The following is a 25,443-nucleotide window of genomic DNA, read 5'->3' on the forward strand; positions in this document are numbered from 1 at the left end:
GCATTGATGCTATGGACTGGCCCGCCCGTTCCCCAGACCTGAATCCAATTGAGCACATCTGGGACATCATGTCTCGCTCCATCCACCAACGCCACGTTGCACCACATACTGCCCAGGAGTTGGCGGATGCTTTAGTCCAGGTCTGGGAGGAGATCCCTCAGGAGACCATCCGCCACCTCATCAGGAGCATGCCCAGGCATTGTAGGGAGGTCATACAGGCACGTGGAGGCCACACACACTACTGAGCCTCATTTTGACTTGTTTAAGGACATTACATCAAAGTTGGATCAGCCTGTAGTGTGGTTTTCCACTTTAATTTTGAGTGTGACTCCAAATCCAGACCTCCATGGGTTGATAAATTTGATTTAATTTGATAATTTTTGTGTGATTTTGTTGTCAGCACATTCAACTATGTAAAGAAAGTATTTAATAAGAATATTTCATTCATTCAGATCTAGGATGTGTTATTTTAGTGTTCCCTTTATTTTTTTGAGCTGTGTGTGTGTGTGTGTGTGTGTGTGTGTATATATATATATATATATATATATATATATATATATATATATATATATATATATATATATATATATATATATATATATATATATATATATATATATATATATATATATATATTTCAGGATGGTAAAACGCTTTCAGTGTAAACTGAAACAGATACTCAAAACAGATACTATATATATAGTATGTATTATTTTTAAGTAAGATCATCTTTGTGAACTAACAATCACCAAAAGAAAAAGTAGACAGGGAAAATATAAATTCCCAAAATGGCATGGGACCCAATATATTTTTTGTCACGCAGATAGCATAAGAACAAGGCATAAGCCATGGAAAAATGTGTAGAAAAGCAGGAAACTTGTTTTTAAAATATCCTAGGGGAAACGCTGTTCTGTGATATTCAGTAGGGCATCACTGGTATGAAGTCAGCAGAAACACTTCGCTCTTATCTCAGAATTAGTGTGGGAGTTGGCCTGGTCACTATGTCAACAGAAGAGTCATTTACACTGCTAGGATTTCCAAAGGCTCCTAATTGCTCTGTAATCGAAATCGGCCATTCCAGCCTAAGCTCTCGCTTGATCCCTACAAACACACAGCAGTGTAAATCCAGTGACCTTTGACCTGACCCTGTGGCCCTCTGGGTAAAGCCTCTCATGCTCTGAATATTGACATTCTGGCTTTTGTGTTCCCTGGTATATTCTCATTGGTAGAGATGATACAGATCAAGTTTACTCAGGGGGACGACCTACCATTTGTGTCTGCTACTAGAGGATTGTGGGGGCTGGTTGAGTGGGAGAAGTAGATTTGAAGTGTTTCTCTAAGAGAAATACTTACAATCCAGATAGCAGTGGAATGTGATTAGGTCAGTCTCACTCCCTATGAAGAACTGTGGTGTTGTAGATGTTTCTCACCTAGATGGTGAGTGGTCTGAAGCTTCCAGATTCCAAATCATCCACATTTCATTTATAATTCCTCGAGTCCCAGTGTATGGAAACAACAGGAACACATTGGCAAAGACTAAATGCATTTAATTGCCCACAATTCACCACAGACTACATGGTAGTCTCTTTCTCTCCTATTGTGTGGAAAATATGATCTGATTATCACAACTTGAAATCTTATCTTGCATTGTGAAACAAAGTCTAAATAAATGACTGAGTGATGCTGGGAAAGTGCATTAGCTTGTTCTCCCATTTTATGGTCCACTTTCATCCATCATCATGCAGGACGATGTGGTGGTTCCTATTATCACTGGTATGAGGGGGAGACTAGAGTACAGTAATCAGATGGGACGTTAAGCTGAGTGGTGTGTGACAAAGAGGGGGACTGCCACAGAGGGCCCATCTCTTTCCCAGGCCACCGCAGCACAGTGAAAGGACAACTAGACATGTTTATAACCCATCTGACCCCGTCTGATGGAGACATCCCGTTGAGTCTAATTGTCATGACATGTAAACCGAGCCCTGAGAAAGATGATAAGTGAGGCTCACATTACCAGCCACTGTAATATTCACCTCTTGTCTTGGCTGGCTGGCTGGTGGCGTAATGTAACAACAGTACCAAACCAACAGACCAGAATGAGTCATCATCTTCGATTGTTGTGTCGGTATGTAGTATGTTTCAGAAATGATATAGTAGTGAGTTGGATGTTGGTGGCTGTTATGGGTGAAACTTCAGAGTCCTGAAGTATTAAGTGAACTGCTATTGCATTCCACAGCAGACAGACAAAGCCTCGATTCTGGCTGGGCTGGGCTTTTTTAGTATTTTTTTTGGAGCTCATAAATTAAACAGGCACCTCTGTGAATGACATGTAAAATGCATGAACCCTCCCACTCCTCTTTCCCCTCCTCCTCCCCCTCTTTCCCCTTCTCTCTTTCTGGCAAGATATTCCTCCAAGGCTCTTTGTTGTCTGTTCCCTTCAACTGCATTTAAATTAATAATTTAAAGTGAAACTCAAAATGTCTGTGATACCACCTGCTAGGTTGCTCACTGTTTCCCACTCTCTATTGAAGAACAGAATAGCAAGTCTTCAACCATTGGTTATTATGGCGCCTGAGGGGATGGCTGCCATTTTACGGCTCCTAACCAACTGTGCTATTTAGTTTGTTTTGCATTGTTTCTAATGAACCGTCTCTTATAACTGAAAATAGCTTCTGGATATCAGAAGAGCGATCACTCACCTCGAACTGAACATACATTTTTTCGTTGACTTCTTGCGAATACTGGGGGTGCTGTTTTCGCATTAGCATAATTTCCTCTACAGATTAAACTGCCTCTTATTCAATTATTGCTCTTACTATATGCATATAATTAATACCATTGGATAGAAAACAATCTATAGTTTCTAAAACCGTTTCAATTTTGTCTCTGAGTGAAACAGAAGTCATTTGACAGCACTTTCCCTGACCAAGAAGAAGAATGCAAGATGTGTATGCTCGCTTCAACGCTCTGCCTATATATGGTCACGCCACCTATGACCCGAAACACACTTCATTCGTCTTCCTCTGGGTGTCAAGAGGACGTCAGAGGAGAATTTTTTTGTTTATCTTGTACTGACGTGAAATAAGACCTATTTCTTTGGCGTGACCGACAACTTCCGGTTCTCTGAATCGCACGATTTGGAGGTGCGATTGTCTACTGTTTTGCTGCCGTTACGGATGAAAACTATCTCCGTCTCGAAGTTTGTTTGATACATGTGGCCATATCATCTTAATGTATGTTTTTTCAATATAGTTTAATCAGATTATTTGAATTTTTTCGGGAGTTTTGCCGTGTTCCGTTCTGTGACTTTTTTTACTTTGGCAAGTCGACCAGTACATATGCTAAATGAAGAGGGAAAGTTGCCATTATGAATGGATTGAACGACTCATCAGGACTAAGGACACCTTGATCAACATTCTGATGAAAGATCAGCAATAGTAAGACCCAATTTACGATGTTATTTCATATATCTGTCGTACATGTGAACTGGTCGTGGGCGCCCAGCTGGTTCTGGCTGGCGTGGCTATGCTAATTTAGCGCTACATTTTGTTTTCGCTATAAAACATTTAATAAATCAGAAATATTGTTTGGATTCACCAGATGTTGGGCTTTCAATATCTGTACGCTGTGTATTTTTTCTGAAATGTTTTAAGATAAGTATTTAGTTATATGACGTTGGTCTCTGTAATTGTTCTGGCTGCGTCGGCACTATTTCAGATTGCAGCTGCAATGTAGAACTGTGATTTATACCTGAAAAATGCACATTTAAAAAAAAAAAAAACTAACCTATACCATAAATATGTTATCAGACTGTCATCTGATTAGGTTTTTTCTTGGTTAGTGGCTATCAATATCTTAGTTTAGCCGAATTGGTGATAGCACCTGATGGAGTAAGAAACTGATGGAGTTAGAAAAGTGATGTCTTTTGCTAACGTGGTTAGCTAATAGATTTACATATTTTGTCTTCCCTGTAAAACATTTAAAAAATCTGAAATGGTGGCTTTATTCACAGGATCTGTATCTTTCATTAGGTGTCTTGGACTTGTGATTTAATGATATTTAGATGCTACTATTTAATTGTGACGCTATGCTAGCGATGCTAATCAGTGTGGGGGGGTGGGGGGTGCTCCCGGACCCGGGGTAGGTGCTCGTTAGAGGTTAATGAGTCATACGCGAAGGATATACTGCTTCTCCGAGACCAGGCCCAAATCCCCGTAATTCGCGTGACGAAAAGACAGAAACACATGGGGCGGCGATCGGGGTGCCTTGTGAGAATTCATCGGCGAGTGGTTAACCCGCCTCTATCATCCGTTCTGTTGGCCAATGTGCAATCACTGGGAAATGAACTGGATGATCTCTGCTCAACTATCCTACCAACGGGACATTAAACTGTAATATCTTATCACCGAGTCGTGACTGAACGATGACACAAATAATATTCAGTTGGCCGTGCCGGACAGAACAGCTACGTCTGGTAAGACGAGGGGTGGGGGTGTGTCTATTTGTCAATAACAGCTGGTGTGCGATGTCTAATATTAAGGAGGTCTTGAGGTATTGCTCGCCTGAGGTAGAGTACCTCATGATAAACTGTAGACCACTATCTACCATCTATTTTTCGTAGCCTTCTATTTACCACCACAAACCGATGCTGGCACTAAGATCGCACTCAACGAGCTGTATAAGGTCATAAGCAAACAAGAAAATGCTTATGCAGAAGCGGCACTCCTAGTGGCCCTCCATTTGGCAAATCTGATCATAATTCTATGCTCCTGATTCCTGCTTACAAGCAAATACTAAATCAGGAAGTACCAGTGACTCGCTCAATACGGAAGTGGTCAGATGACGCGGATGCTACACTTCAGGACTGTTTTGCTAGCACAGACTGGAATATGTTCCGGGAATCATCCAATGGCATTGAGTATACCAGCTCAGTCACTGTCTTCATCAATAAGTGCATCGACAACATTGTCCCCACAGTGACCGCACATACATATCCCAACCAGAAGCCATGGATTACAGGCAACATCCGCACCAAGCTGAAGGCTAGCGCTGCCGCTTTCAAGGAGCGGGACACTAATCCGGACATTTATAAGAAATCCCGCTATGCCCTTAGACAAACCATCAAACAGGCAAAGCGTCAATACGGGACTAAGATTGAATTCTACTACGCTGGCTCTGATGCTCGTTGGATGTGGCAGGGCTTGCAAACTCTTACGGACTACAAATGGTAACCCAGCCGTGAGCAACCCAGCCTACCAGACGAGCTAAATACCTTTTTTTATGCTCGCTTCCAGGCAAGCAACACTGAAGCATGCATGAGAGCTCCAGCTGTTTCCAGATGACTTTAAACAGGTCAACATTCACAAAGCCTCGGGGCCCAGATGGATTACCAGGACTTGTACTCAGAGTATGCATGATCCAACTGGAAGGTTTTCAACCTCAACCTGACAGATTCTGTAATACCGACATGTTTGAAGCAGACCACCATAGTCCCTGTGCTCAAGATGCAAAGGTAACCTGCATGAATGACTATCGCCCCATAGCACTCATGTCGGCAGCCATGAAGTGCTTTGAAATGCTGGTCATGGCTCACAAACACCATCGTCCCGGAAACCCGAGACCCTCTCCAATTCGCAAACCACCCCCACAGATCCACAGATGAAGAAACCTGTCGCACTCCACACTGACCTTTTTTCTTCCTGGACAAAAGCACACCTACATTACCAGTCAAAAGTTTCCACACACCTACTCATTCAAGGGTTTCTATTTATTTAGACTGTTTTCTACATTAGAGCACAATGTTGTTTTGAAAACCTTGGATGGATAATGGTATTCACAAAGTTTTATAACCACTTTTCTTTCAAGGCCGTTTAGAGTTGGCATGTAATGTAATATTTAATTGTGTCAAAGAACAAATGTATGTTGACTTGTCATGCATTCCTGCTGCTCATAATTGTTATTACCCTGTTAATTATATTGGTGCATGAGCTATAAAAAAATTCTGGGGAATATTTAATTACTATATGCTTTGACAGCTTATGACTAGGGTTGCAATATTCCGGTAACTTTCAATAAATTCCCTGGTTTTACAGAAATCCAACCGGGATTTCTGAAAAACCAGGGACTTTATTGAAAGTTATATTCCCCAGAATATTTTTCTTTGGTAATTGACACCAAATGGCGGATGTCAAGTGGTTGATAAATGAGTTTTAGAAACAAATCTGAGATAATAACCAAGGGCCTTGTGAAAGGAGTTGATGAACCCTAGGAAGAGGGGAATGGAAACCAGACTGTTTTCTCCACTAGTCTGTTATATGACAGACATATAGAAAGAGGCAGACATATAGAAAGAGGCATGTCTGTGTTCTTTACGCTGTGCTGTGAACCTATGAGTGGGCGTATGGTGACATGAGTCATGTAATCCATGGTAAACATCATAACCAACACAAACCAATGAGAATTCCTTTTGAAGTATACGTCGTCTTGAGTCAAACCAGAGCTTAAATTGTGTGTGTGAAGGATGTCACGTTGCTTGCTTAGCGAGTACCGTTTCCTCCTGATCTGGCTCACACCGAGGCTTTGAACCCAGGACCTCTGCGTTGCTAGCACACGTGACCGTCTTCCCGACGGTGGCATGCATAAAGCTAGATAAAAGTAGGGAGGTGCATCTTTCCCTCTCAAGGGAAAGATACATGGGCTACGATACAGGAACGATACGTTTTACTTTGCATGTATATGTCTAAATTGGGGTACGCTTACCCCCTGGGGTGCGCACTATGCCGTCGGGGGTACGCCAAATAAAAATGTGATCCACATTTAAAAAATATATAATTATCTTCACATTTTCAAACAGTCCATTTATATTTTCCAACGAGGTTATATATTTGGGAGTTTTTTTTCTCTCGCCTGAGTAGCCTCGTTTCACTGCCAAAAATACAATTAAAACATGTAGTATTCAGCGAAATAACAACACAATGTCAAATACAGGTAGCCTAGTCAAATAATTAACATCCAATCACATTAACCGTTACTCTCTCGCGAGAATTCCACTAACGGTCCGTATGTAGCCAAACGTAGCTGCTGCTCATTCCGTTTACTTGAAAATTGATAAATGGTTAAAAAAATAAGGCCCGCGTCCATAGAGACACATACCAGCTCTACTTGTAGTACTGCTACTACTAGCAGTGCTGCACCTTTTTGACAACACAAGTTCTGCTTCCACGAGCACATCCAATGCTAGCATTAGTAACTCTACATTTTGTTGTTAGCCCAGCTATTATGGACACTGACAGTTGTGAATCTAATGCATCTGATGAGCTACTGCCCCCTTACCCGGGAAAGCACCGAACAACAGATGGGGACGTTAGACCAATGAAGAGGTGCAAATATGAGGAGAACTACATTTGATTTGGGGTTTACATATTGGGAGAAGTACCTTTCCCCAGCCAGAGTGTGTTTATATGTGCAAAAGTACTATCTCACAACTCAATGAAACCTTCACTCTTGCACAGACATTTCGGAAAAAAACAAGCCATGGGAGTTTTTTGAGTGAGAATTAAGATGACTTTCAAAGAGTAAGATATGTATAAAAGCAACAGATACCATTTAATTAGAAGGAGCTAAAAGCATCTTATATGGTGAGCTACCGAGTGGCTTGGACAGGTGTAACAGTTTAACTTTAGACCGTCCCCTCGCCCCGACCCGGGCGTGAACCAGGGACCCTCTGCACACATCAACAACTGACACCCACGAAGCGTCGTTACCATCGCTCCACAAAAGCCGCGGCCCTTGCAGAGCAAGGGGAACCACTACTTCTAGGTTTCAGAGCAAGTGATGTAACCGACTGAAAGGCTGCTAGCTCGCACCACCGCTAACTAGCTAGCCATTTCACATCCGTTACAATCACCCCCCTTTCGACCTCCTCCTTTTCCGCAGCAACCAGTGATCCGGGTCAACAGCATCAATGTAACAGTATAACTTTAGACCGTCCCCTCGCCCCAACACGGGCGCGAACCAGGGACCCTCTGCACACATCAATAACAGTCACCCACGAAGCGTCGTTACCCATCGCTCCACAAAAGCCGCGGCCCTTGCAGAGCAAGGGGAACCACTACTTCTAGGTCTCAGAGCAAGTGACGTCACCGATTGAAAGGCTATTAGCGCTCACCACCGCTAACTATCTAGCCATTTCACATCCGTTACACAGGCAAGCCCCGTACTATTGTGGAGGACTTAATTATTCCTGCTGCCGCGGATATGACTGGGACAATGCTCGAGGAAAAGGCACAAAAAACTTTACAGAAAATGTCTTCATCAAACAACACTGTTTCAAGGCGCATCAGTGACACGGCAGGAGATGTTTTGAAACAATTACTGCTTCGCATACAAGCCAGTGAATTCTATGTGTTACAACTAGATGAGTCGACAGACGTGGCGGGCCTGGCACAGCTCCTGGTATATGTCCGTTACATTTATGAGGGGCCAATTAAGGAAGACATCTCTTCTGGAAACCAGGACAACAGGAGAGGCTATTTCTAAAGTACTGTACAGCTTTGTGACACCAAATGGACTTTGGTGGTCAAGATGTATTGCTATCTGTACTGATGGTGCAAAAGCCATGACAGGGAGACATAGTGGAGTGGTAATACGCATGCATGCAGTTGCTCCCGAAGCCACTTGGGTACACTGCAGCATCCACCAAGAGGCTCTTGCTTGCAGGGGAATGCCTGACCGCTTGAAAGATGTTTTGGACACTACAGTGAAAATGGTTAACTTTGTTAAAGCAAGGCCCCTGAACTCTCATATTTTTTGCACTATGCAATGATATGGGCAGCAACCATGTAACGCATTTACAACATATTGAAGTGCGCTGGTTTTCAAGGGGTAAAGTATTGACACTTTAAAAAAAAAAATTCTATTGAGAGACAAGCTTTTGTTTGAGCAAAGATTTTGTTATTGACCATAATTTTCACTTGTCTGACCGCTTGCATGATGATGAGTTTCTCACACGACTGGCCTATCTGCGTGATGTTTTTTCTCGCCTGAATGATCTGAGTCTAGGACAAAATTGAGGCTATGATTAAGAAGTTAGAACTCTTCTCTGCCTGCATTGACAAGGACACCACACACGTCTTTCCATCATTGTTTGGTTCTTTTGTGTGCAAATGAACTCAAGCTTACGGACTATGTCAAATGTGATATAGCGAAGCACCTGAGTTAGTTGGGTGCGCAATTACGCAGGTACTTTCCCAAAACGGATGACACGAACAACTCAATTCGTTATCCCTTTCATGCCCTGCCTCCAGTCCACTTACGGATATCTGAACAAGAGAGCCTCATTGAAATTGCAACAAGCGGTTCTGTGAAAATGTAATTTAATCAGAAGCCACTGCCAGATTTTTGGATTGGGCTGTGCTTAGAGTATCCTGCCTTGGCAAATCGCACTGTTAAGAAAATAATGCCCTTTGCAACCACTTACGTATGTGAGAGTAGATTCTCGGCCCTCGCCAGCATGAAAACTAAATACAGACACCGATTGTATATGGAAATGTATTTAAGACTGAGACACTCTCCAATACAAATAAACATTGCAGAGTTATGTGCATCCTTTCAAGCACACCCTTCTCATTAACATGTGGTGAGTTATTCACAATTGTTGATGAACAAATAAAGTTTTGTATGGAAGATGGTTAAATAAAGAGCATAATTATTGATTATTACCAAGATAGTCGTGAAGAGGCCTCGACAAAACCTTTCCCCTCTCAGGAGACTGAAAATATTTGGCATGGGTCCCCAGATCCTCAAATAGTTATACAGCTGCACCATCGAGAGCTTCCTGACCGGTTGCATCCCCACGTGGCAACTGCTCGGCATCTGACCTTAAGGCGCTACGGAGGCTCTCTACAGAGATTAACATTTACACCCCCCCCCCCCTCCACTCCATTACATTTTTCGCTGTTGCTACGCATTTACTATTATCTATGCATAGTCACTTTACCCATACCTACATGTACAAATGACCTCAACTAACATGTACCCTTCACACATTGTATTGGTACCCCCTGTATATATCCTCGTTATTGTTGTTTTATTGTTACTTTTTTACAATTTTTTTTATTACGTTTATTTAGTAAATATTTTCTTAATCAACAATGCAGTTTAAGAAAGAGTTAAGGGATTGTTAGTAAGCATTTCATTGTAACCTGTGACAAACAAGATTTAAGTTGAATGCCAGGCACACCGGTTTGGGTTTATCACGCTCAACAGTTTCCAGTGTGTATCAAGAATGGTCCACCACCCAAAGGACATCCAGAAAACTTAACACAACTGTGAGAAGCGTTGGAATCAACATGGGCCAGCATCCCTGTGAAATGCTTTCGACACCTTGTAGAGTCCATACCTCGATGAATTAAGGCTGTTGTGAGGGCAAAAGGGGGTGCAACTCAATATTAGGAAGGTGTTCCTAATGTTTGTACACTCACTGTACATGATTGTTCATAGCAAAACTATTGCTGATGGTGAACTTGAGCAATTTACATAAAATCGACAATGACCTACCAAATTAACGTTGGTTGTCACTCAACTAATAAAGCCTAATATTGCTCCAGCCATTTTACAAACATTTGAATGCTGAAGGTGACTGGGGGCCTACCTTTCGTTAGTCAGTGCATGAAGCAGCGACCAGTGTGACTAACACGCATATGTCCGGGCGTGGCCATTCCACTCCGTTGTGGACGTCCCCATTTGAAATGCATGACATCTGGCGCAACGTAATGGAGTGCTTATGGATAATGTGAACGAGGCTTAAGTTTCACACATCCCCATGTGCTACACGTGCATGGATGCGTGTGTGTCCGTTTGTTTGTGTGTGTGTGCTGGGGGGGGGGGGGGTGTAGAATCAAGTTTCAAGTTAGAGCACTTCAGTTAATCGGCCTCCTTCTCCTCCAACCTTGACATACCTAATCCACTCACACACTCTAGTGTGGCAGCGTGCCTTGACTGAATTTCCAAACACACCTGTGTTGGTTTACTGCACACACAGAGAGAGAGAGACAACTTGAGAGCCTAATGCACACCCACACCTCATGTTACTCACAGTCCACTGAAGGAACGTCGACGGTTTACTGTTCTCAAGGTACACTGAACTTTATAGTGTAATAGCTCACGATAGTCACTCCACCCAGATTTATTGTCAACATTTTTACAATCCTATGAAAGTTAATGGCAAATCAAAGACCTATTGGAAAGCCTTTAGAGCAAACGATTTTCTACTTATTCACGATCCAACACTCGATGAAATATGTTTAAACTGTTCTGATGTGTTGACCTCATGCTTGTTTTGATACTCCCTGTGTGCATCAGCCGAAAGGCAACTCCTCACCAGATGTACAAATTAATTAATTAAAAATATGTAATGAAATTGACTTTTTAAAATGTTTTCTAGGACAGGGTTGAAATAAAACGCTTGACTTGAATATGGATTTGGATGGAAATCAAGCTGACTTTTTGAAATCTCTATGCAGTTTGAAGTGGGCCCTCTGCCATGAATAAGAATGAGAGGGAACATAGGAAAGACGGGAGAAACATCAAGAGTAATGGTGCTCATAGCAGCTCTTCTGAGATGGCGGGCGGGAGCGGAGGGAGAGGACGGGGATAAAGATCGAGAACTTTAACCAGGTAGCTCCTGTGTGGGTCGATAAATATGAGCTGGGCTCTTAGCAAGCGAGTGGCGCTGGAGTAATTGAGTCTGGGGATGTGTGTGAAAAGTGCCAGGGCAGCAGATAAGGGTCATAACTTATCTGCGATAGGTGAGATTTACAGTGTGTGATCAACAACAGAGATCCCTCCATATAGCCCTCTCCCAGAGGAGTTTTGTCCCTACTGCTGCAACCTCCCTGGGACTCCAGACACGCCTCGTAAATATCTCCCCCACCACCAACTCACCTCGCTAAGCTGACATTGAACTTCAGGGCCACGATCGATAGTTTCTACTGGCTCCAACCATCTTTTGCTTTATAGGGGGGAACGTATACGATGGATTGGGGAGGCCTGTTGTGTATTAATAGGGCCTAGGTGACATTATAGTCAACTTCATAGTTGAAAGAATGGATGGAAAGTTATCATATTGCTTATCCACGTGTAGAAATACACTGCTCAAAAAAATAAAGGGAACACTTAAACAACACAATGTAACTCCAAGTCAATCACACTTCTGTGAAATCAAACTGTCCACTTAGGAAGCAACACTGATTGACAATAAATTTCACATGCTGTTGTGCAAATGGAATAGACAAAAGGTGGAAATTATAGGCAATTAGCAAGACACCCCCAAAAAAGGAGTGATTCTGCAGGTGGTGACCACAGACCACTTCTCAGTTCCTATGCTTCCTGGCTGATGTTTTGGTCACTTTTGAATGCTGGCGGTGCTCTCACTCTAGTGGTAGCATGAGACGGAGTCTACAACCCACACAAGTGGCTCAGGTAGTGCAGTTCATCCAGGATGGCACATCAATGCGAGCTGTGGCAAAAAGGTTTGCTGTGTCCGTCAGCGTAGTGTCCAGAGCATGGAGGCGCTACCAGAAGAACGTTCTGCTGCCTGCAACATCCTCCAGCATGACAGGTTTGGCGATGGGTCAGTCATGGTGTGGGGTGGCATTTCTTTGTGGGGCCGCACAGCCCTCCATGTGCTCGCCAGAGGTAGCCTGACTGCCATTAGGTACCGAGATGAGATCCTCAGACCCCTTGTGAGACCATATGCTGACACAGGCACATTTGTGGCCTGCTGGAGGTCATTTTGCAGGGCTCTGGCAGTGCACCTCCTTGCACAAAGGCGGAGGTAGCGGTCCTGCTGCTGGGTTGTTGCCCTCCTACGGCCTCCTCCACTTCTCCTGATGTACTGACCTGTCTCCTGGTAGCGCCTCCATGCTCTGGACACTACGCTGACAGACACAGCAAACCTTTTTGCCACAACTCGCATTGATGTGCCATCCTGGATGAACTGCACTACCTGAGCCACTTGTATGGGTTGTAGACTCCGTCTCATGCTACCACTAGAGTGAGAGCACCGTCAGCATTCAAAAGTGACCAAAACATCAGCCAGGAAGCATATGAACTGAGAAGTGGTCTGTGGTCACCACCTGCAGAATCACTCCTTTTTTGGGGGTGTCTTGCTAATTGCCTATAATTTCCACCTTTTGTCTATTCCATTTGCACAACAGCATGTGAAATTTATTGTCAATCAGTGTTGCTTCCTAAGTGGACAGTTTGATTTCACAGAAGTGTGATTGACTTGGAGTTACATTGTGTTGTTTAAGTGTTCCCTTTATTTTTTTGAGCAGTGTATTATGTTTATTTTTATGGATCACAGTACGTTTATGAAATGAAGGAATTAATCATATAGCTTGTCGTCGGAAAGCCACACACATCTCTCCTAATCCCGCCCATGATTGTACAAATATGCTCAGACGGTATGGGAAAACGTCTCCTATGTAATACGTTAGTATGAATGATGTTCCTGCCTTTTATTATGTCTACAGTGTGTGTTGTGTAGCCTGCGGCAATCTCGACTGGTAGCGTTTTACGCTTCATTAACTGAAGCATAACACTTTCTGTGACATTTTATGCAAGACATTTTTCAGAGTTTGTTGTTCCAGCTGTCCCCGTTGGGAGGTGAGCCTTTTTTTACGATGGACTAAGATAACCAGCATGCGCCCAGCCGCCCGGGGAAGTAGAAGTTCTAGGATTCACACACACACACACACACACACACACACACACACACACACACACATAGCTAAGCAGTATTCCCCACCCCCTACTCTGTAACAAAGTGAGGACGGGGCTGTGACATTGGCAGCCATTCAGTCCCTGACTCTCACATCGGCCCCACAGAAAGCCTTTTAGGGCTCACCAGTGCAACAACTGCTGTGTTTTACTACAGTGTGAAATTGGGAGTGATGGGCCATGACTGGCTCTACTTCGCCATGCAGAATGTACTGTACCACTCACTGTTCTGGGAGGATGATAAGGACACAAAGGGAGAGTCGGGATCACAAACACTTTTGTTCATACATTGCTCTAGCCAAGAAATCTGGTGGAACTCAATCCTCTACCGATAGTCAATGTGCTCGTTCACATCTGGGAGTGAAAACAGTTCAATTCACCATATTGTTTGTGTAGAAACTTGCATATAAATATGTTAACGCATCATAGAACAAGCTCATGTTGCGTTGTTATTCCAAAAGATGTTAGCCTGGATGCCAGTCTTAGAGTTGAAGCTGATGCCTAAGACTGGCATCCAGGTTAACCAGACAGATGCAACATGACCAGCACAATTAGCCACCTTCCCTTCCATGTTGTCTTTTGATTGATGAGTCACCTTTTGTAATTATACAGAGCGTCTCCTATTTGCTTTGGCAAGACATCTGTCATGGCTCACGCTCCCTCTCCTACTAAAATGTCAGTTCTGTGGGTGTGACTGTCGAGAAACGCCGACAGATTGTCAGTTACCTGGGAGAGCTCTCACAGTGAGGAACTCAAATACTTATTATTTTATGACATATCCACTCCCTCAGAGAAAGAGATTGTCAGACAGGTAAAATCCTTAGCAATGCACTTCCTTTCTTAGTTTTTTTTTATTGTATGAAAACATATTTTTGTACAAAATTATTGTGAGATGAATGTCGAGAGTGATAAGCTACATGCACTACCATACAAAGTCGGATCTATGTTGTAATCTTTTGTGCATGGAATGCCATCTGAATTCCACTTGTCTTGACACGCAAGCATTTCAAACGCAAGTTTCAATCCATTTTCACTTCACATATAAACTCAGCAAAAAAGAAACGTCCCTTTTTCAGGACCCTGTCTTTTCAAAGATAATTCGGAAAAATCCAAATAACTTCACAGATCTTCATTGTAAAGGGTTTAAACACTGCGTCCCATGCTTGTTCAATGAACCATAATGAATGAATGAATGAATGAATGAATGAATGAATGAACATGCACCTGTGGAACGGTCGTTAAGACACTAACAGCTTACAGACGGTAGGCAATTAAGGTCACAGTTATGAAAACTTAGGACACTAAAGATGCCTTTCTACTCATTCTGAAAAACACCAAAAGATGCCCAGGGTCCCTGCTCATCTGCGTGAATGTGCCTTAGGCATGCTGCAAGGAGGCATGAGGACTGCAGATGTGGCCAGGGCAATAAATTGCAATGTCCGTACTGTGAGACTCCTAAGACAGCGCTACAGGGAGACAGGACAGACAGCTGATCGTCCTCACAGTGGCAGACCACGTGTAACAACACCTGCACAGGATCGGTACATCCGAACATCACACCTGTGGGACAGGTACAGGATGCAACAACAACTGCCCGAGTTACACCAGGGACGCACAATCCTTCCATCAGTGCTCAGACTGTCCGCAATAGGCTGAGAGGCTGGACGGAGGGCTTGTAGGTCTGTTGTAAGGCAGGTTCTCACCAGACATCACCGGCAACAACGTCGCCTATGGGCACAAACTCACCGTTGCTGGACCAGACTGGTCTTGCAAAAAGTGTGCGGTTTTGTCTCACCAGGGGTGATGGTCGGATTTGCGTTTATCCACGAAGGAATGAGCGTTACACTGAGGCCTGTACTTTGGAGCGGGATCGATTTGGAGGTGGAGGGTCCGTCATGGTCTGGGGCGGTGTGTCACAGCATCATCGGACTGAATTTGTTGTCATTGCAGGCAATCTCAACGCTGTGCGTTTCAGGGAAGACATCCTCCTCCCTCATGTGGTACCCTTCCTGCAGGCTCATCCTGACATGACCCTCCAGCATGACAATGCCACCAGCCATACTGCTTGTGATTTCCTGCAAGACAGGAATGTCAGTGTTCTGCCATGGCCAGTGAAGAGCCCGGATCTCAATCCCATTGAGCACGTCTGGGACCTGTTGGATCAGAGGGTGAGTGCTAGGGCCATTCCCCACAGAAATGTCTGGGAACTTGCAGGTACCTTTTGTGGAAGAGTAACATCTCACAGCAAGAACTGGCAAATCTGGTCCAGTCCATGAGATGCACTGCAGTACTTAATGCAGTTGGAGGCCACACCAGATACTGACTGTTACTTTTGATTTTGACCCCCCCCCCCCCCCCCCCTTTGTTCAGGGACACATTATTCCATATCTGTTACTGACATGTTTGGTGTATGTCTGTTGAATCTTGTTGTGTAAACATTTGTATGACCATATGTTAAGTTTGCTGAAAATAAACCCAGTTGACAGTGAGAGGACGTTTCTTTTTTTGCTGAGTTTATATCCAATTGTGATGAACCATACAGGGACCTGAGCCTTTCTTCAACCAATGGAATGCATTTATTCCCATGCACACATGATCTTTTAATGGGAAAATTGGCTTGATCCCACGGCTTACGTGTGTATGTTAAGTGATTTGTAGAGGGGATTTTAGGGCTTTGACATGTGCTTTGTCTGCTGGCTGAGGTTCCTTTAGGCTAGATAGGCTGGTCGTTAGTGCTACTTCTACCCAGGAAGCCTACTATACTTTACTGCAACTGGAAATGAGTTAGGCTTAAATTAGCACATTTAACTTATAATTTGTGAGGACATATGCGGTTTTGAAAGACACTTCAGTAGGATTATGTAAACATGCATTTTATTATGAATGAGTATGTTATTGTATGTAAAACTATTGCTCTAATGCATTTGAAGTTTTCTTGAAAGTTATATCCTGTTTTCCCCCCTCGTTTCTTTTGAGTCTCCAGGGGTTCATTCTGAACTTGTGCTCATCACATACAGTCAATACTGTACTTGGTTTTAGGGGAGGTTGAAACAACTGAAGAAAAATGTAACTGTCTACCGCCTCTATCCCCTTTCTCTCACTCCTCAACACTTGAGTGTCCAGACAGTGTTCCTCCAACCCCACTCAGAAGGAGAGACCAAGAGACAAGAGTTCTGAGAGACCACAGTGTGTAATTGAGAACTGGCAGGTGAGCTGAGCGCAGGGCCCTGATTGCTCCATGTTCCTCCCAGAAGCCAGGTTTACGCACTCCATAAAAAGCAAATAAACTTTTCACTGGAAATGGTATAACGACAGATGCTGCTAATGAGCTAATTCAAAACTCATAAACACAGATTCAGCTCCCTGACTGAGATGAGTCATTTCTTACATAAACGGTGTATTTTAAGAGATTATTATACGCTCGTCTCTGCGTCAGTGAAACATGGACAAATACTGTACTTTATCCTCTGACTAATATACTGTATCTAATGGTTTTTGAGACTGAAGCGAGACATCCAGAAGTCTTTGGCCACGAGTTCACCTCACGAACACTCATTAGCTCTCATTTCTCCTCTCACAGAAGGTCTCCATCTCGTTTATCAAAGATGATTCCCCCCTGCCGACCAAGATATTGGACTTTCCCATACGAGGAATGCGGTGGTGGAGTCTGACAGTTAGCTGCTGGGTTTCTGTTGGAGCTGGTGCAGAGGGTCTAAGTTGAATGGAGCTGACTAGCTCTGGCAGGTCTCTGGTCACTGTGGTTTTGGCCCGTCACTGTGGCTACACAGAAGCAGTGGTTCCTCTGTGGGAGACTCTCCTACGGGCTCTGCCAGTACCACTGGTTCTGTAGCAGCCAACTAGCAGCACCAGGAACACATCAACCTCCAGCCCCTTTATCCTACCTGAGGTTCTGAACTCATGCCCCTTTTCTGCGGTGGCATCTGATGCCTGATTCCCTTGGACATGCATGAACTTTCATGTTTTATTACATTTAGCCTTATTGAGTTTGATTTGTGGAGGGCAAGCTGTTGTATTTACAGCGATTGGAGTCTGACCGTTATTGGTGTATTTTCATTTTCAATTCCTCATCTGATATGTTGGGCTAAACAACTTGCACTGCAGTCACAACTAGGCTGCTCTTTGACCCCATGCCTGTGCCGAACATCCAGTAAATAAATTCCACGTGTTTGGAAAGGGAATCGCAAGAACATTTTAACTGGGTGTGTATCATCTATTAACCATGCTATATGTGTACGACTGGTCGAGGTTCAGAGCGAGGGAAAGCATTGGTGCCAGCGCCAAACTGTATCAGGTCCAGACATGAGGTGGAAGGGGGGAAGAGGGTGGTTGAGGGGGGTTATGCTGATGCATTTTTTTAAAAGGAATTTGTCAAGGGCAGAAGAGCCAGACAAAATATCACAGCTATTGAATGGATTTTGAGAGTCACGACAACTTTGTGCTCTTTGTTCTATTCAGAAACAAATCCCCCTTGGACCTTGGCCTGTTTGCTCCTTTTGTAGAAAATTGTTGATCTCAGAAGGTATGTGGGGCATCTGCAACAAAGAGGTATGATCGCTGATTGCGGTGTGTGCCATGGAAGTGGCTGAGGGAGGTGCTTGGCAGTCTTCGGGAGAATTCAACTATTTGCACTTTGTTACAACACTGTACATTTACCAGTAATATAATATTTTAATGTACATTTCGGATGAGATGCATAATTGGTACTATTCCCGCTAGTTATCAAAATTCAGGAAAGAGCTATTAAATTCTACAACCACCTAAAAGGAAATGAAGCACATTCCACCACAAAGCCTCACCTACAGAGAGATGAACCTAGAGAAGAGTCACCTTAGCCAGCTGTTTCTGTGGCTCTGTTCACAAACAGAGCTCCAGGGCAGCAATGAAATTGGACCCAACCAAATTATGAGAAAGTAAAAAAAGATTAACTATTTGAAACTGGAATGAATCATCCAAAAAACAGAACATATTGGAATGCTCTCTGGCCCTAAACTGAGTACAGTTGCAGAATACCTGACCACTGTGACTCAAAATTAAGAAATACTTGACTATTTACAGACTCTGAGCATAGCCATGCTATTGAGAGAGGTCGCCACAGGCAGACCTGGTGCTTAAGAGAAGACAGGATTGCGCCCACTGTCCACAAAATGAGGTGGAACTTGAGCTGCACTTCCTAACCTCCTGCCAAATGTATGACAACAGTAGAGACATGTTTGCCAGCAGCAAAATATTTGGCTTGGTACCATGAGAAAAGGGCAACCAGTGGAACACAAACAAACAACATTGTAAAATACCACCCAATATTTATCTGTTAATATGTATCTTCCCCTAATATTTGTACTACAACTAATTGCACAATGCTAAAACATTGTACATAGCTGATAATAGCTGCTTGCATTAGATGGCGCCGGAGAAGAAGGCAGACATTTTACGTGCCCCCAACCAATTGTGATTTTTTTTGTTTTATTTGCAACTTATTTTTTAAACTTATTTTTTACATAATGTTGCTGATACTGTCTCTTATGACCGAAAATAACTTCTGGACATCAGGACTGCGATTACTCTCCACAGACTGGCAGAATACTTTGTTGTCCTTTTAACGAGTCTGACGAGGCCGACGCGAACAATATACTGCTTTCTCGGTAACAGGCCCAGATCCCCATGATTTGTGTGAAGGTGAGGTGGAGAAAAAGGGTCCGGAGGGCGGGCTGCCTTGTGAGACATCGTAGGCGATCCAATAAACCCCCACTTCCTTCCATTCTGTTAGCAAACGTGCAATCTTTGGACGATAAAATAGATGCCCTACTCGGAAGATTAAACTACCAACGGGATATTCAAAACTGTAATATCTTAAGCTCCACGGAGACGTGGCTGAACGGCGACACTGTCAACATACAGCTGGCTGGTTATATGCTGCACCGGCAGGCTAGAACAGCAGTGTCTGGTAAAACCAGGGGCGGCGGACTATGTATTTTTGTAAAAAGCAGCTGGTGCACAATATCTAAGAAAGTCTCGAACTATTGCTCCCTGAGGTAGAGTATCTCATGATAAACTGTAGACCACACTACATACCTAGAGAATATTAATCTGTATTTTTCGTAGCTGTTTACATACCACCACAGTCAGAGGCTGGCACTAAGACAGCATAGAATTTTCTGTATTCCATCATAAGCAAACAAGAAAACGCTCACCCAGAGGTGGCGCTCCTAGTAGCCGGGGACTTTAATGCAGGGAAACTGAAAACCGTTTTACCAAATTTCTATCAGCATGTTAAATGTGTGACTAGCGGGGGAAAAAACTCTTGTCCACCTTTATTCCACACACAGAGATGCATACAAAGCTCTCCCTAGCTCCCCATTTGGCAAATCTGACCATAATTCTATCCTCCTGATTCCTGCTTACAAGCAAAAATGAAAGCAGGGAGCACCAGTGACTAGATCAATAAAAAAGTAGTCAGAGGAAGCAGATGCTAAGCTACAGGACTGTTTTGCTAGCACAGACTGGAAGATGTTCCGGGATTCCTCCGATGGTTTTGAGGAGTACACCACATCAGTCATTGGTTTCATCAATAAGTGCATTGATGACTCTGTCCCCACAGTGACCGTACATACATGCCCCAACCAGAAGCAATGGATTACAGGAAACATCCGCACTGAACTAAAGGCTAGAGCTGTCGCTTTCAAGGAGCGGGACTCTAACCCGGAAGCTTATAAGAAATCCCGCTATGCCCTCCGACGAACCAAACAGGCAAGCGTCAATACAGGACTAAGCTTGAATCGTAATACACCGGCTCTGACGCTCGTCGGATGTGGCAGGGCTTGCAAACCATTACAGACTACAAAGGGAAGCACAGCCGAGAGCTGCCCAGTGACACAAGCCTACCAGACGAGCTAAACTACTTCTATGCTCACTTTGAGAAAAATAACACTAACATGCATGAGAGCACCAGCCGTTTTGGAAGACTGTGTGATCACGCTCTCTGCAGCCGGTGTGCGTAAGACCTTTAAACAGGTCAACATTCACAAGGCCGCAGAGCCAGACGGATTACCAGGATGTGTACTGCGAGCATGCGCTGACCAACTGGCAAGTGTCTTCACTGACATTTTCAACCTCTCCCTGTCCAAGTCTGTAATACCAACATGTTTTAAGCAGACCACCATGGTGCCTGTGCCCAAGAACACAAAGGTAACCTGCCTAAATGACTATCGACCCGTAGCACTCACATCTGTAGCCATGAAGTGCTTCGAAAGCTGGTAATGGCTCACATCAAAACATTATCCCAGAAACTGCCATTTGCATACCGCCCTAACAGATTTACAGATGATGCAATCTCTATTGCACTCCATACTGCACATTCCCATCTGGACAAAAGGAACACATACAATTTGAAGTCGGAAGTTTACATAGACTCAGGTCATTAAAACTCGTTTTTCAACCTCTCCACAAATGTCTTGTTAACGAACGATACTTTTGGCAATTCGGTTAGGACATCTACTGTGTGCATAAGTCATTTTTCCAAAAATGGTTTAATAGACAGATTATTTCACTTCTACTTCACTGTATCACAATTCCAGTGGATCAGAAGTTTACATACACTGACCAACTGGCAAGTGCCTTCTACATCTGTAGAAAATTCGCCTGTGCCTTTAAACAGCTTGGAAACTTCCAGAAAATGATGTCATGGCTTTAGAAACTTCTGATAGGCTAATTGACATCATGTGAGTCCATTGGAGGTGTACCTGTGGATGTATTTCAAGGCCTACCTTCAAACTCGGTGCTCTTTGCTTGACATCATGGGAAAATCAAAAGAAATCGGCCAAGACCCCAGAAAAAAATTCTGGATCTTCACAAGTCTGGTTCATCCTTGGGAGGAATTTTCAAATGCCTGAAGGTACCACGTTCAACTGTAGAAACAATAGTACGCAAGTATAAACACCATGGGACCATGCAGCCGTTATACCGCTCTGGTAGGAGACGCGTTCTGTCTCCTAGAGATGAACGTACTTTGGTGCGAAAAGTGCAAATCATTCCCAGAACTACAGCAAAGGACCTTGTGAAGCTGCTGGAGAAACGGGTACAAAAGTATCTATATCCACAGTAAAATGAGTCCTATATCGACATAACCTGAAAGGGTGCTCAGCAAGGAAGAAGCCACTGCTCCAAAACCGCCATATAAAAAGTCAGAATATGGTTTGCAACTGCACATGGGGACAAAGATTGTACTTTTTGGAGAAATGTCCTCTGGTCTGATTAAACAAAAATAGAACTGTTTGGCCATAATGACCATCGTTATGTTTGGAGGATAAAAGGGAGAGGCTTGTAAGCCAAAGAACATCGTCCCAAACGTGAAACATGGGGGTGGCAGCATCATGTTGTGGAGGTGCTTTGCTGCAGGAGGACTGGTGCACTTCACAAAATAGATGGAATCATGAGGGAGGAAAATTATGTGGATATATTGAGCAACATCTCAAGACATCAGTCAGGAAGTTGAAGCTTGGTTGCAAATGGGTCTTCCAAATGGACAATGACCTGACTTGCAAGCAAAGTTGTGGCAAAATGGCTTAAGGACAACAAAGTCAAGGTATTGAAGTGGTCATCGCAAAGCCCTGACCCCAATCCCATAGAAAATGTGTGGGCAGAACTGAAAAGCGTGTGTGAGCAAGGAGGCCTACAAACCTGACTCAGTTACACAAGCTCTGTCAGGAGGAATGGGCCAAAATTCACCCAACTTACTGTGGGAAGCTTGTGGAAGGCGACACAATTTAAAGGCAATGCTACCAAATACTAATTGAGTGTATGTAAACTTCTGACCCACTGGGAATGTGATGAATGAAATAAATAATTCTCTCTACTATTATTCTGACATTTCACGTTCTTAAAATAAAGTAGTGATCCTAATGGACATAAAACTGGGATTTTTTGCTAGGATTAAATGTCAGAAGTTGTGAAACTGAGTTTAAATGTATTTGGTAAAGGTGTATGTAAACTTCCGACTTCAACTGTATGTGATGATGCTATTCATTGACTACAGCTCAGCGTTCAACACCATAGTGCCCTCAAAGCTCATCACTAAGCTAATGACCCTTGGACTAAACACCTCCCTCTGAAACTTGATCCTGGACTTCCTGACGGGCCACCCCCAGGTGGTAAGCGTAGGGAACAACATATCCGCCACGCTGATCCTCAACACAGGGCCCCCTCAGGGGTGCGTGCTCAGTCTCCTCCTGTACTCCCTGTTCACTCATGACTGCACGGCCAGGCACTCCTCCAACACCATCGTTAAGTTTGCCGATGACACAACAGTGGTAGGCCTGATCAACGATACAGCCTATAGGGAGGTGGTCAGACCTGGCCGTGTGGTGCCAGAATAACAACCTATCCCTCAACATGATCAAGACAAAGGAGATGATTGTGGACTACAGGAAAAGGTGGACAGAGCACGCTCCCATTCTCATCGACAGGGCTGCAGTGGAGCAGGTTGAGAGCTTCAAGTTCCTTGGTGTCCACATCACCAACAAACTAACATGGTCCAAACACACCAAGACAGTCGTGACGAGAGCACAACAAAGCCTGTTCCTCCTCAAGAGACTGAAAATATTTAGCATGGATCCTCAGATCCTCAAAAGTTTCTACAGCTGCACCATCGAGAGCATCCTGACTGATTGCATCACTGCCTGGTATGGCAACTGCTTGGCCTACGACCGCAAGGCACTACAAAGGGTTGTGTGAACGGCACAGTACATTACTGGGGCCAAGCTTCCTGCCATCCAGGACCTCTATACCAGGCGGTGTCAGAGGCCCTAAAAATTGTCAGCCACCCTAGTCATAGACTGTTCCCTCTGCAACCGGACGACAAGCGGTACCGGAGAACCAATTCTAGGTCCAAGAGGCTTCTTAACAGCTTCTACCCCCAAGCCATAAGACTCCTGAACACCTAATCAAATGGCTACCCAGATTATTTGCATTGCTACCACTGCTACTCTGTTAGCATCTATGCATAGTCACTTTAATAACTCTACCTAAATGTACGTATTACATCAACTAACCGGTGCCCCCGCACACTGACTCTGCACCGAGACCCCCCTGTTGTTATTTTACTGCTCTTTAATTACTTGTTACTTTAATTTCTTATTCTTATCCTTATTTTTTATTTATTATGCTGCATTGTTGGTTAGGGGCTCATAAGTAAGCATTTCACTGCAAGGTCTGCACCTGTTGTATTCGGTGCATGTGACTAAAATTTGATTAATATAACACTTGAAATGTCTAATTTAAACTTTCAGTTTTACTGTTAATTTTCTAATAGTTTTTTGATTTTGTTGAATTTGTTTCTTCTCACTTTTGTTTGTTTATTTCACTTTCTTTGGCAATGTGTGTATATATACTGTATTTCCCATGCCAATAAAGCCCCTTTGAATTTAAATTGAATTGAGTGAGAGACCCTCCCTCACACACACACACACACACAGTTCTTTGATGTAGCTGTCTCTTTCAAGCACTGACACCCTTCCTTCTCCCTTTCACAGTGCCTTGAGCCCTGCAAGGAATCCTGGGACCTGAAGGAAAACCAGTGCCAGGACTTATGCGAGGTACGTATGTCATCTCTGACTCTGAGTGCTCCCTCCAGAGTGGGGAAAGTCTGAGGGAATGAAGAGCGTCAAGTGAAGTGGAGACTCTTTTCTCTCTACTGTAATGTAATGGCACTCTGTTAGATTGAATCAAAGCTGTTTAACTTACTCACCACTCAAATGAGTCATCAGTTCCAATGTAAACAGGACAATCCCTGTTAGTTCACTGACCTGCCTGTTAGACATTTTAGTCATTTAGCAGACGCCCTTATCCAGAGTGACTTACAGGAGAAACTAGGGTTAAGTGCCTTGCTCAAGGGCACATCGACAGAATTTTCACTAGGTTGGCTCGGGGTTGGCACTTAACCCCCCCCACAACAACAGCTTCCCAGCCACGTTGTGTGGCATCCCCCCGCATCTCTCTAAAAATGTTGTATGTATGCGTCTTTGAGGGGCTGGGTTAAAATCGGAAGTTACATTTCGGTTGGACATTGTGTGCAATTGACCAATAAAGTGATCTTATTAATGAAGGCCTGGAAGCTTGGCACACTGTCGCTACAAGTCATCTAACATAGATGTTTTTCCTCTGCCTTTCCTCCTGTCTGCCTACTCCTCTTGCCCCTCTCCTCCCTCTCTTCCTCCTACCACCTCGTCACCCTCTACCCTTCAGACTCTCTTTCCCAAGAAGCACTATGAGTGTCTGACTAGCTGTGAGTTCCTGAAGTCTGTGGAGGGGGTGAAGCAGGGGGACTGCCCGGCTCCTGATAAGGCCAGTGGTTTCGCTGCAGCCTGTGTGGAGAGCTGCGAGGAGGATGGAGAGTGTTCCGCTGTCAAGAAGTGCTGCACCAATGGCTGCGGACACACCTGTCAAAACCCCAAGAACCTCTACAAAGGTACAATGACACACATCATGACATGTACATGTGCAGTATAACATCCACTGGGTACAACACCGAATCTAGATACTGTACAGGATTATTAAAATGCCTTTTGTCCTTATATATTGATAAAAACTATTGATAAATAGTATTCTGTTATTATTACAGATTGAATCCGCAGTAGGGAGAACAGCACC

The 25,443-nt window shown here is 43.7% G+C and overlaps 1 protein-coding gene across 1 annotated transcript in view; it reads left to right on the forward strand.

Moving 5' to 3' along the window:
* LOC129821002 (anosmin-1-like) overlaps nucleotides 1-25,443 on the forward strand; it is a 70,550-nt gene that overhangs the window by 21,782 nt on the left and 23,325 nt on the right. The window contains exons 3-4 of the mRNA XM_055878197.1: nucleotides 24,327-24,389; nucleotides 25,039-25,261. Of these exons, the coding sequence (XP_055734172.1) occupies nucleotides 24,327-24,389; nucleotides 25,039-25,261 (286 nt within the window). The remainder of the gene's footprint in view (nucleotides 1-24,326; nucleotides 24,390-25,038; nucleotides 25,262-25,443) is intronic.

Source organism: Salvelinus fontinalis, chromosome 23 (genome assembly GCF_029448725.1).
Source record: "Salvelinus fontinalis isolate EN_2023a chromosome 23, ASM2944872v1, whole genome shotgun sequence".
Lineage (NCBI taxonomy): Eukaryota > Metazoa > Chordata > Actinopteri > Salmoniformes > Salmonidae > Salvelinus > Salvelinus fontinalis.